At 49.7% G+C, this 13,592-nt stretch overlaps 1 protein-coding gene across 3 annotated transcripts; it reads left to right on the top strand.

Annotated features, from left to right (window-relative positions):
- Nucleotides 1–1,278: 1,278 nt before the first annotated feature.
- Nucleotides 1,279–13,284, top strand: SLC46A2 (solute carrier family 46 member 2). 3 transcript variants are annotated; one of them, XR_010588905.1, is made up of 5 exons: nucleotides 1,279–2,615; nucleotides 3,143–4,839; nucleotides 7,217–7,300; nucleotides 9,866–10,022; nucleotides 12,083–13,284. XR_010588905.1 is itself a non-coding variant. In XM_005292157.4 (5 exons), the coding sequence occupies exons 2-5, from the start codon at nucleotides 3,277–3,279 to the stop codon at nucleotides 12,138–12,140; spliced, it is 1,377 nt and encodes a 458-aa protein (XP_005292214.1). In that variant the 5' UTR covers nucleotides 1,283–2,615; nucleotides 3,143–3,276; the 3' UTR covers nucleotides 12,141–13,284. The 3 variants fall into 3 exon arrangements, 2 of the variants coding, with proteins under 2 accessions (XP_065406630.1, XP_005292214.1); XM_005292157.4 differs by having other exon boundaries at nucleotides 1,283–2,615; nucleotides 3,143–4,354; XM_065550558.1 differs by lacking the exon at nucleotides 9,866–10,022 and having other exon boundaries at nucleotides 1,280–2,615; nucleotides 3,143–4,354.
- The last annotated feature ends 308 nt before the right edge of the window (nucleotides 13,285–13,592 follow it).

Genomic DNA, 13,592 nt, shown 5'->3' with positions numbered 1-13,592 from the left:
ATCTCAAGCATGGGCAGCGGGTATCACAGGCAGGGGGAGGTTGTGCTTCCCCAAACAGCCAGGTGTGGCCACACTCATGCTCTGTCCCCAGACCCCCCATGCAGCTCCCCCATGCGGTGGCCCCGACTGGGGCCACGCAGCCCGCCTTCCTGGCACGCTGGGCTGGGGGCGCTAGCCTGGGGCAGGAGGTGGTGGCAGCGGTGGGGGCGGGGGGCAGGGCTGGGGCTATTTCCCCCCCCCAAGCCGGTGGTTCACGTGCTGCCCATGATCTCAAGTAACAACACTGAAGTTTAGAGAGCAGAGTCTGTCCCTGCCTCAGCATGATTTTGGGATAGTTGCATTACATAGCAAAGCCACAAAGATTGGCCAGGCACAGTCCAGGCTAACCAAGTTTTCTGCCTTTGCTGACCTTCCTACTGCTACTTAAAGGTTGCTCTCACGACCTGATCATTTGTCATTTGGGTATAGAGGCGCCCCTGGGCCTGTCCTTGCAGCCATTTCTGGGTGTATTTCACCTGCTTTGGTTTCTCAGACATTGGAAAGCCTAGCGATGGGGGAGAGAAGAGATCCTGGTTTACACAAAGCAAACACAACACCCCCTCCCCTCCCAGCAGCCTTAGTGCAATGAGACAAATAGTGCAATCAGTCCCCAGTCTTTTGCTGCTCTTTTGCATTGGATGCAAATGTATGTAGAAGGATGCAACTAAAAAAATCCGCCCAGGGATTAATTTATTGAACGAACCTGTATAAAATACCCCCACTGTCCAATTCCCCTCCCCTCAAGGGCTCGACCGAGGGTTAGGCACAGATTTTATTTCTCCTTCTGTCCCTCCCTGTTTCCTCCCCCCACCCTGATATTGGTGGGGTGCTCAGTCATGGCTGTTGAGCTTAGCCGGTCCTATCATTAAAAACATTAGGGACTCACTCGTGCCACTGTGTTGCGGATGGCAGAATACCGAACATTAGCTACTTTCTTCCAGGGACTCAAGCCCCACGTGCCTGTCTCCCCCCACCCCCATATGACCCCAACCCACGTCCTGCCCCTGGCTACCCCCCTCAGAACCCGCAAGTTTCTTCCCCCCCCCCCCCCCCGCCACCGGGGTAGCAGCAGCAGCAGCCCAGGGCTCTGGGGGCTATTTAAAGGGCTGGGGCTCCCCTGCTTCTACCGCCCGGTCCTTTAAATAGCCACCGGAGCCCTGGAGTAGTGGTGGCAGGGCTCCGGCGGCTATTTAAAGGGCCGGGGCGGTAGAAGCAGCGGGAGCCCCGGACTTTTTAAATAGCTCCCAGAGCCCTGCAGCCCTACCCCAGGGCTCCAGCAGTGGGGCTCTGGTGGCAATTTAAAGGGCCTGGGGCTCCAGCCCCTTTAAATTGCCCCCTGGAGAAGCCGGGTCACCCAGATACGGCACACTGGCTCTTTCCGGTACGCCGAACCGGGGCGTACTGGCTTACTTTCACCTCTGCCCCTACCCAACTTGCCCTGCTCCCTGTCCCGACCCCATCCACCACCACCCCGACCGACCCCCGGAACTCCCACCCTACCCAACGCCCTGTTTCTTGGCCCCTGACCGCCCCCCCAGAACCTCCGCCAGTCCACCCCCTCCAGGCTCTCTGCCCAGCCCCTGCCTTATCCAACCCCTCCTCCCAGCCCCGGCCCTGCCCCCTTACCATGCTGCTCAGGGCAGCGTGTAAGGATGCCGGGCCATGCCCCGCAGCCTCCCCACACCGCTCAAAACGGCAGGAGCTGAGCTGCCCAGAGCGCTGGCGCCGGCAGCTCGGCCTGCTGCGGCTCTACGAGGGAGGGGCCGGGGGAGCCTCGGCCTCCCCAGCTGGGAGCTCAGGCGCGGGACAGGACAGTCCCGGAGGCTGGATGTGGCCCGCGGACTACAGTTGTTTGTCCACCCAGCCGCCCCTTTAACAGCCGGTTCTACACCAGCGTCTAAATTTAACAACTGGTTCTTGTGAATCGGTGGGAACCGGCTCCAGCTCACCACTGGCCCTTCCCCCGCTCCCAGGATCAATGAGCATAGTGCTCCCACGGGGCCGACAGCAGCAGGGCCAAACCGCTCCCTGCGTACAACTGCTCGGCCACACCTGCCGTCCCACCAGCCCAGCGCCGCGGCAGCAAAGAGGCAAGGGAGCCCTAGGCAGGACGCGATGCCTCAGGGCAAGGAAAAGAGGGGGTGAGACATGGAGACGGAGTCAGTTTATTTTTCCCAGCAGCAGGAATGGAGCAAGGCCAGCAGTGTAGCCCTCGTGAGGGGGTGATTTGATGGAAAGAGGCTGCTTTGGGAGATGGGTTGTGCAAGAAGATCTTGCGAAAGCACAGCTCGTAGCCTACGAGGCAGCCGCCCTTTTCCAGTTGCCTTGCTGCTCCTGGTGTCTCGGCCCCCAGGAGAACCCAGGGGGAGGGGGTGATGTTGCCACACATTTTCCAGTATGTGTCCTGTTACTCACCACGGCTACTAACTCCTCATCTCACTGGTTACTCAGCTAGTGTGGGAAGGGGGTTATTGCTAGACTCTGCTTTGTGTGTAAGCCAAGCGTTCCCATCAGGAGTGTCCGCATTTGAGAAGCGCAGTGAGGCTGAATGCACACAGGAGTGGCTGTGGAGACAGGTCAGTGTAACAGCCTTGTTTGTTTGAATTTCCTACCTCCATTTGCTGGTCAAATTGTTGAAAAGGTTTTTTGGGGGAGGGGCGGTGGGAAGGAGCAGGGTAAACAGGTTCAAAAGCCACCAGCAACAAACAGGGGGTACATGAAAGGGGCAATAGAGTGTGGTGGAGTAGGGGAGGGCTACTGTCCAGTGGCCTCAGTCCTCTCCACCCCCCCCATAGGCAGACATCACTACTGCTTTGCTGTGATTTCTTTTGCATGCTTCAGCTCAGGGGTGGTGAAATATAAGCCACAACCAGGGGACATTCACTTCCTCATGTGAGACAGAAATTCCCCAAGGCAGGGCCATGTGACCTTTCTGAATGCACACCAGGAAGAGAGTGGAGGGTGTGATCCATGCACACAAAAGCTTCCCGGGCACAGGCAGGACTGAGAGCAGAGTCATTTGCTGCACGGGGCTGCGTGGGGCTGGAGGGGAGGTGCAGCCCATGTTGCTCTCACACAACTCTGTTTCTGTGCTAACTTGCAGACGGTAGCGACTTTTGGTTTTAAGACCAGAACTTCTGGACCTGCTGTCTCCAGCACAGCTCCCTGCCGCTCTTCTCTCCCTCCCCACCCACCTCCTTGCCAGTAGCCCCAAGGAAAGGTTCGGCAGCAGCCATCATGGTTGGAGGGATGGCGGTGAGAACCTGGATTGAGCCCGTGGTGGCTGGCGCCCAGGTAGCCAGCTCCTTTTACGACACAGGGCTGCTGCTAGTGGTGAAGAACTACTACAACCGGACCAACTCAACCTCCCCTGCGCATGTGCTTGAGGATCTGCAGCAGAAAGCGGTCTCTGACTTCTACATCATCTACAATTTGGTCTTGGGCCTGAGCCCCTTGTTGACGGCCTATGGCCTGACAAAGCTCGGCGACAAGAAGAACAGGAAGATCACCATTTGCTTACCTCTCCTCGGCTATCTGGTCTCCAGGTCTCTCCTGCTCCTCTTAATCCTGCTGGAGTGGCCTATTGAGGTGATGTACGGGGCGGCAGCCTTAAACGGTCTGACAGGCGGCTTCACCACCTACTGGGCTGGCGTCATGGCTCTGGGGGCTCTGGGCTCCTCTGAACACAGGAGGTCACTGCGGCTGATTGTTATTGAGCTGACCTATGGGATGGCGGGCTTCTTGGGCAGCATAGCATCTGGGCACATCTTCGTCCATTCCCACATAAGTTATCGACATGGCACTGTGCTAGTGGCCTCCAGCATTGCCTTCTATGCCTTCTGCTTCCTCTACAGCTTCTTTGTTCTGAAAGTCCCTACGCCTGAAGGCACCTGCCCAGCTTACACAGCTCATGGCAAACTCAAGGACATAGATCAGCCTGACAGCCAGCTCCCGGAGGATGAAAGAACGGCAGGGAGTTCGGGCTCTTGTGAAGACGAGGGGCGCGGCCCCCTGGCACCATCAAAACTCATCATTGCAATGCTCTTCGTCGGGGCTGTCTTGTATGACCTAGCAGTTGTGGGAGCCATGGATGTGCTCCCGCTGTTTTTGCTTAAGAAACCTTTAAGCTGGGGCCCTGTGGAGATTGGCTACGGCAATGCTGCTGGCTACATGATCTTTATTACCAGTTTCCTGGGGGTTTTTGTGTTCTCCAAGTATTTAAGGGACACGACTATGATCATCATTGGGATACTGTCCTTCAGCGTCGGCATTCTCATCATGGCCTTTGTGCGATGGACATTCCTGTTCTATGTTGGTGAGTCGAGCTGTGACATGATTGGTCACAGCCTCTGCAAGTGAGAATTACTGATCCTCGTGTACCCTGGGTGGCAGGCAGGCTGAGAAAAGGGAGATGCTTAAGTGACATGCTTCAGCAGCAGTGTAGGGCTCTTTGCTGGTCACTTCCATGAAAACCTCAGAACAGGAAACACTGTGGGAGAGACACACACTTTCCAAAGAGGCTCTTCTAGCCCCAGTAAATTATTCACCCACACAGAATTCTCCTATTACCTCAGGATTAAAAGGTCAACATGGTGACAGTGTAAGAAGCAATTTCCTCCTCCTCCTATGTCCTCCCTCACACATACCTCATCTTTGCTGTCTCATTACAGGGTCGTCCCTACTGCCCTGGGGGGAGAAGGGGCAGAAAGGCCAGCAAGAGCAGCCCCGCGACTCCCCACTCTGCTCCTCCTGAGATGGCAGCAAGGGGCCTGCTACCCCAGCAGCCACTTTGAGCCCAAGGTGCAAAACTCTGATCAGCTCTGAATTTTACCTAAATGTGTGGGCCCTTAGCTCTTAGGTGTTGGGTCAGCCCTATCTTTTCCCCCGTCTGTGCTGGATTAACAGTGCTAAACTTCATGTCACATGTTGGCTTCAAGGAGGGATTTGGGTGTTTTACCTATAGTTTTTTTTTTTTTTTTATAAAATCATTCATTTGAAAGACTAGTTAGTGCTGATAATTTTTCACTAGATCATATCCCAGATCTAAACTGCTGAAAGGCAGCTTTGCATAGGAGAAAAAACCCTTTTCAGCTATTAATACTAGTCAAACAACTTACTGTCTTGACTAGGGGTAATATTGCTCCTTCTAAGGAAAGGCCTGTGGCTGAGAAGGAAGAAAGTTTTGGTTACCTTGGCAAAGATGAAATGGAGGCATCCTATGGACTGGACATGATTGGACAAAGTTTTGTTGTTGTTTAACAATAAGGGATAGCTATGGTTAGTGGGAAGCTTAGTTGTCAACTAGAGCTACTGTAGCAGTTTAAAAGATTAGCATTAGGTATCCAAAATCCTGAACTTTAAGTAAGTAAGGCCATCTCTACACTACAGCCTATGCCGGCAAAATGTATGTTGCTCGGGGGTGTGAATATTCCACACACGTCCCTGAGTGACATAAGCATTCATGTGCACAGCGCTATTTTGGTGGGAGAGCTTCTCCGGCTGACAGTTTGTCGCTCATAGAGGTGTTGTTTTTATGCCGATGACAGAGCTCTCTCGCACCAGCCTAGAGCATCTTCACCACACACACTGCAGAGGCACAGCTGTACTGTCAGAGCTGTGACGCTGCAGCGCTGTATGTATAGACATGGCCGAATTGGACAAGGTGGGTGAGGAATTCTCTTTTATTGCACCAATTTCCGTTGGTGAGAGAGACAAGCTTTCGAGCCAGACAGAGCTCTTCTTCAGGTCTGGGAAAGGCGCGCCCAGCAGTCACTGCAAAAATGCCAGGTGGAACAGATTGTTTAGCGTAAGTAGTTAGCACATATTGTAAGGGACCATTCCATGTAGAGTAGCCCACTAACACCGCTTCAGTCATCAGACAAAAAGAGGGGGTTAGTCAGTGCCGTAACAAGGGCGAGGCGAGTGAGGCACTTGCCTTGGGCACGCAAAGGGGAGGGGCGCAGCTCTACCACAATCGGCGGAGGGTCCCTGAGTCCCTCTCGGAGGGAAAGACCTGCCGGCGAATTGCCGCTGCCGCTTCATTCATTCTTCGGCAGCAATTCGACGGCGGAGAGCCTGGAGCTGGCCCTTGCCTCAGGTGCAAAAATTCCTTGTTACCGCTTTGGGTTAGTGGGTAACAGGCATAAATGGACAAGGGCTAGACCAAGGCGGCCTTTTGACCCTCTGAGGGTAGAGAGGGAGGGTCTGACTGAGTTTGGTGGTAGTAAGCAGTTACTGCAGCATAGAATCTGTATCGTTTAGTGACAGTGAGCAGCTGCAAGATTAAAGTTTGGTAAGCGTAGAGAGAGAAAGAGGCCTATACCATTCAGCTTAAGATCTCCGTGCTGAAAGACTAACAGGGACACAGTGCTAAGGGCGAGCAAAACAAAAACAAACCAAGCCAAACATAAGGTCTGTGTGATGCTGTTATACTCTGTATCAATGGAAGCTGAAAGTCCACTGAAAATTATTCTTTCTGGAGACAAGGTGGAATAGTAAAGAAACACAAGGGGAATGGACTTTCTGAACAGCTTTGCTCATTCAACATAGAGACATGTTGGGGGAACAAGGTTTCAGGGGAATGGGGTAGGAAAAAGGGTACTTGGTTAAACAGCTTCCACCACCAACCTATAATCCTGCATCGTTTGTAAGATGTTATTTAATACTTGTACTGCAGTAGCCTCTGGGAGCCCCAGTCACATGGACCAGGACCCCATTGTGCTAGGCACTGTACAAACAGAACAAAAAGATGGGCCGTGCCCCAAAGAGCTTACAATCTAAGGCCCAACCAATAGCAGAGCCATCGCTTCCCTAGATAATACAATCCTCCTATAAAACATTCTGCCTGTGCATGAAGCTAGGGCCCTAAGAGCATGAGTCCTGCTGCTTGCCCTCTAGAGGAGTAACTCTCTTTGCTGACAGGTAGACTCCCCTCCACTCACTAGAATGGGACAATGACCTGAGCACGAGAGTTATTTTTTAATATTGTGGAGGAAGTGAAACCAAGTCAAGCTGCTGCGACCGAAAGAACCACATTGCCCACAACACACTGTGAATCCTACAATTAACAGCTGTTGCCCACCCCCAATCTGCAATTTATGGCCTCGCCATAAGGGGCAGTAGGCTGCTGTTTTGACAACAGGTACTGATGAAAGCTACCTGTTTATTTGTGTTACAGCTCGGGCCATAATGCTGTTTGCTCTCATCCCCTTACCAACCATCAGATCTCTGTTATCCAAACATGTACAAGGATCATCCTATGGTGAGTAACAAGATTTGTGGGTGTGCTGGTGTGTGCGTGCGCGTCTGTCAGGAAATGGGACAGACACCCAATTATGGCTATTGCTCTCATTCACTGTCGGGTGGAAGAGCAGGTTGTGTGTCAAGTGCTGCCATCTGCTTAATAAAATCATAACAATTAGAACTGGTAGAGCTGCAGTAGAGCAAATGCCCAGACCATCTCCATTGGCTTTTTGAACAGATACTTTAACTTAATCAAACCTCCCCTCCCCGCCCCCAGCTGTGTAGAAACAATTGAATACCTTAGAGTTTGAGCTGGTTGCATTATGAGATCTTAAAGGTGCTGAACTGTGCCCAAACCGGCCTAAAGAGAGGGGTTTCACTGAAGCCAACTCACCCTTTTTTTTGCTCATGTACACAGAGCTGCAAGGGCAGACTGCAGTTTGCCATAACGGGGCTGCTTCTCCTTTCTGAAGTTTTGCCTGTCTACACTAGAAGGGTGGAGCCCCATCAGCACACCAGTGGCTGGTGACCAATGGCTGAAATTGGAGCTGGGTAGACCAGGCTCTAATCACAGCCCTGGACAAGGCTAAATAGTCATGCTAGATTCAGGCTCCATTTATAAAGGGCTAATTAATAGATTGTCTAGAATATCCTAATACTCCGATAGTATGTGCAGTACAGTGATGAAACCATAGTTACAAGCAGATGTGGGATGCTAACAATTCACCATTTATTAAATGTTAAGCATTTATAAACGAATCCTTAACACACAGTGTGGCCAGCTACAATAATTCTTTGATCTCCATCCTTCAGCGAGCAGAGTTATCACATCAGTCTTTGTCCTCCATCACAGTCAGCAGAAGCACAAGCTAGAACAATGACATCTCATAATCGTGCTTCATGGCTGGGACCCTGTTAGCCGTTGCAGAATTTAAGCTTTCCATTTAAAAAATAGTTACATTTCTCACCCTCTCAGTCATCAAGATAAAAGCTTCCGCATGTGAAATAGTGAAATGTTGGCTTACAGAAGCTACAGCCAAGCCACAGTGAAACCACAGCTCTAAGGCAAATATGACTTGTACCTATTCATCATAATATGCTATTGCCCCTGAAACCTAGTGATGAGGATTTAAAATATCAACACTTAACTGACACTGCAGAAACAATCAGCTAAACTGGGATAAGTTTTAATAGCACATCACTTCTTCCCCAGCCCCCAAGCAGCCTGCTGATTGTAATCACATTAATCCTTTCCTAGGAGGGTGTCACCTTTTGGCATTGTGGTAGCATATTTCAGAAGTTTGACCTGCATAATAATGCTTTGATCAGTTACCTGTTTTTTTCCCCCCATGACATTTTCTTCTCCTGTTTGATCCTGCAGGAAGGTTGTGGGTAGTTAGAGAGATCCAAATCACCACATTCAGATCTTATCCTAACTGCCATGGGCGTAGGCAGCTATGGGATTAAGTGAACACACAAGGAAAAGTCCTAGCAGCTAATTTCAACCGAAATGAAACTGTTCCAGGAGCATGTGGTGTTGAGGTTTTGCTTCAGGCCCCATCTCCAGTTATAAAGATGAATTTGCTTTTCATGAGTACTGATGACAGGGGCATTAGTAGAGTAAAGAAGAAAGCTCTAACACACACACACACACACACACACACACAAATGGCAACTACTTAAGGCCTTGGCTACACGTGCAGCTGTACAGCGCTGTGAGGTAAACCTGTCTTCGTGCAGCTGAGTAGGGAAAAGTGCTGCAGTCTGTCCACACTGACAGCTGCCAGCGCAGTGGTGTGGCCACACTTGCAACATTTGCAGCTGTGTTGGGAGCAGTGCATTATGGGCAGCTATCCCAGCATTCATGTGGCTGCAACATGCTTTCCAAAACGGAGGGGTGGGGGTGGATTGTGACAGGGAGCGTGCGGGGAGAGTGCGCCTTTTGGAACATGTCAGCTCTCTATTTTGCAAGTTCCAAACTCCCGGCCCCCTGCTCATTCATTTACTCACTCAAAGCAAGCTGCAAACTGTTTGCTTTTCTCTGTGGTACAAGCTTTGAAACCGGCACTTCCGCATTCCTGCAGCTGGTCACAACAATGGAGAGGATTGGCCACTTGACAAGGTGATTAGTACAGCGCTGCAAGTGTTTACACTCACACCCGTGAGTCGTAGCCACTCCGCTGCAGCTGTTATTCCTCTCGGAGATGTGGAGTACCTGCAGCGGTGTACCCAGGGAGATACAGAGCTGTAAGTGCCCTGCCAGTGTGGACGGGAAGTGAGTTACAGCGCTGTAACTTGCAAGTGTAGCCAAGGCCTTAGAAATGAGTTTTTGTTGATTCCTTAGCAGAGGTGGCCCACAACTACAGGGGAGGAGCTAAGACACCTTCTTAAGACTAGTAGTTCTGGTACAAGAGTGGTCTTGTCTACAGGTTCCATGTTACCCAAAATGATATTTATTATGTGTCAGAGGGCCTGGCTCTAAATATGGATGTGGCTTTCTGTCCATGTTGACTCCACATATAGTGGTTTTCCTTTTTTCTTTGAGGCTCTGGCCGAGAGTAACTATTTATCTGCTTGTTTACAGGTAAGGTGTTTGTCTTGCTGCAACTGTCTTTAGTGATCACTGGGGTAGTTACATCCACAGCCTTCAACAAGATCTATCAAAACATACTGGACTGGTTCAGCGGGTTCTGTTTCATTTTGTCTTGTGTCGCTGGCTGCTTAAGTATCATCCCCATCAGGTAAGGAGGGGGAAGGATCTTGTTTAAGGGATTTTTTTTCCCCCCTTAAAGGACTTGCAAAAGGAGGGAAGGGGAAAAATCAGATTACATGTCTAAAAAACAAAGGTAGCCTGAGACTACTTGTTCCTTTATATATAAGCAAGCATTGGAGCATTCCTGGATAGCGTTTATGGTGAGAGGATAGCTAGTGAAACTAGCATCATGTGCTAAAGAATGAAAACAGAGAGGAAGGATTTCTAGTCAGCCTGTTTTATACTTTGTTTAATACCTGAGATGCACTTGGTGGAGAAATGATCTCTTTACCCGAAGGAGTGGGAGTGTTAATATACGCTGATATCCCCCACAAGTCCCAGGAAGTCCTCCAGCAAGAGCAGATTTGCTATGACAAAGGTAACAGGAGGACAGAAAGAAAGAAAGAAAAAAACACCCACACATTCTGGCCTTCTTTACATATCAAAGCAGCAAAAACCCACCAATTAAAAGAAATAGGTCCTTAGAATCCTATACACCACAGGGAAGACTAGGGCTACACTACAGCATAAGTCGACATAAGCTATGATGCTCAGGAGTGTGAATTAGCCATGTCCCTGAGTGACATACTTATGCCATCTTAAGCACTGTGTGGACAGCACTACGCTGGCAGGACAGCTTCTACTGCTGGTCACAGGGGCTGGAGTAATTAAGCCGACAGGAGAGCTCTCCCCCATCCGCTTAGAGCGACATTACAGAGCATACAGGATGCAGTTGTAAACTCTCTAGTGTAGCCATAGCCTAGAATTCAACAGACCTAGCAGAGGAAATAGGACCGTGACATTCAGTTCCAAGCTGCATGACATGCAACAGCAGTACATGGGCTTAAAGAGAAAATCATTGTTTTTTCACAGCCAGGTACAGTACCCACCTCTGAATTTTTTTCTCTGGAAGGACAGAGCTGAGTCACATCTCAATGAGCAATTTAAAGCCATTTTTACCTTCGAGGAGACCATGCTGAGACTTTTTCCCAGTTTGTAATTAAGCCGTGCTAATTGCAGAGGAATTTAGAAAAAAAGACAAAATAAATGCTTCTTAAATGGAAGCCAATTTAAATGTGTTTGTAAGGGCAAAACGTGACGTTTCCTCTGGATACCTGCCCTTCGTGCTGACTAAGGGGGAACAGGGAGATAGGAATAGTCACCTAATCATTCTGTGCCTTCTCACAATCAGCCCAGCAACCCTATGATACACAGGACAGTGTAGTTACAACAACATGCAAAAAGCTACAATGTATTTAACACCACAGCAGCACTGAATGCTGTTCCATAACTGGAATAGGGTGTTCGTACTCACCACAAGGCTACTTGCAGACAAAGTCCTGGCTTTGCTTGTCTACATCTTTCACAGTACCTAGCAGGCTGGTCTCAGGTGAGGTCACTTCACAGGCCACCCGCTAGCATGCAAACTCCTGGGGCATTGTGTCAAATGGCAGCAACTAAACACCAATGAGTTAATTAACCCCAATAAAGTGGAAACGGCAGTTCTGGCCCCTAGTGAGACTCCTGAGAAAAGGATGCTCCTATAGCGGTCATGGCTCGGGGCTCATTGAATCCTATGGGGTTAGCTAGTGGCTGCTACTTACCACCACCACCGCCACCTGTGAGTACTGGGTCTTTAGTGTGAGAGGCAACCTTCGCCTATCCCTTCTCCTGTATGCGCCAGTTACTGAGCTGGGACTTGTCCCATCCTTTCTACAAGGTCAGTGCACAATTACCAGTTACCAACCAGTTTAAGCAAGCACCACTGCTTAAAGCTGTTCAAGACGATTACACATACAGAGCCGTGTATGGCTCCTCCCTGTGGCACTTAGCTTACAGCGTGCGATTTCTGTGACCTAGTGCATGGCTAGCAAGCATAAAAGTGACCGTGCAAATACTTGTGAGAAACCAGACAGAACGGTTAGCAATTTGAAATAAAACTTCCCCTGTTATGCCAAATTCCTACTAGACTAGTGATACCAGAACCCATCAAAGCTTCTAGCTTTTGAGCAGCTGTTCACATTCTCATCCACATTTTATTTTCTGCAGCATTGTGGCATACAAGCAACGCTCAAGATCTGGCTCCTTTGAAATCCTAGCAGAATGATGGCACGCCATTGCAAGTTTCAGCTCTGGGCGTTATTGTCGGTTGGAGCACCTTACTGTACTACAGAGCTCAAGAGGACAGATGATGGAAGACAGCTCTTCGGGCCTGCCACACTAGTTTTAGTCACTATGGATTTAGGCTGAAATTAAATGTGTTAGCTTAGGTGACAGCAGACAGGTATCCATGCCACAGACTGCTCTCATGGGTAGCCCGTGGGCTGAGGCCAATAAGCATACCATCTCCCTCACCTGAGGGGAGGAGCAGCTTGTATTGCTGCTTCTGCGGTACAGAAGTGGTAGACAGTCCAGCATTTGATTTCAAATTTATGCCAGTGGAGGGGATGACACCATCTTGGCTGCTAGTCCAGAAAACTTTAGCGTGGTAACAAAGCTCCGCTTGGCCATAGAAATAACCACCTCCATTCAGCAGCACTGCCTGGAGGAATTTATGGACAGGCAAGAGGGAGGGACAGTTGCTGCCAAGTCAGTCCTGGAAGGGAGGATTAGGTGCGTCAGAATAGGTACAGTTTACATAAGCTTAAAAATTTCCCTTAACCACCCTCCAATTTAATTTGCAAGGGGAGGGTAAGGCATAGAAAGAGAAGAGGGATATAAAAAGGGGCAAACTCCTTTATACAAGGAAGCCCCTTTTCAGAGTGATGCTGACCTGAATGGAAGATACAGAGCTCGATCCTTTGTTTTGTCACTCTAAAGATGATTGCAAGCCCTTCAGGGCCTGAACTGTCTTATTCTGTGTTTGTAGAACAGTCTACCCCTTCTCTCTCCCCCCTTCCCCCCCCCCCACCCCACTGTAAACCTATTAATCATCTTGAGAAACCACAACACTTTTTATAAGCTGGATCATAGTCAGATCATCAGGGACTGTTGTACAAGACCAGTACAGACACAGGTTCTGCACCTGCAATGAAGTGGGAGTAGAGTTCATGCATGATAATACTGTAGATGCAAAATTGAAGTTGTTATTTCAGCATCAGCCACTGACTATTAACTGTGTTAAACTAGTTCTGAAAGGCACGAGGACCCAGAAATCCCAATATGTAGAATTTAGCAATTCAACTGACTTCCATGTATAAAAAGTAAATAAGTTGTAAATCAATGCATCAATAAAGAATTACTGAACAGGTGTATGTGCTAAATGCTTTGACACCGTGCTGTTGGAGAGCACATCTGCAGGACATTGGCAGAGGATTTCTGAATCCTGTTATCTAACACCAGCCCCACCAAACCAACATATCCAGGCACTCGGGGGGGGGGGGGGGGGGGGAGGGAAGAGGAGTGGTCCCTGACAGATGAGGGGTAATATTCAAAGTGATCCTGCCGTGAAGCAGTGAGACCATCATGAGGAAGTTATGTGAACTAGACCCTAGAAATCCCCACAACCTGAGGATTAAGAAAATGTCCTGCTGTTTACTTTATCTGCACTATGCTGAGA

The sequence above is a fragment of the Chrysemys picta genome, chromosome 6 (assembly GCF_011386835.1).
Source record: "Chrysemys picta bellii isolate R12L10 chromosome 6, ASM1138683v2, whole genome shotgun sequence".
Classification (NCBI taxonomy): Eukaryota; Metazoa; Chordata; order Testudines; family Emydidae; genus Chrysemys; species Chrysemys picta.
Note: the sequence above shows the minus strand (reverse complement) of the source record. Positions and strands in the feature narration are given on the sequence as shown.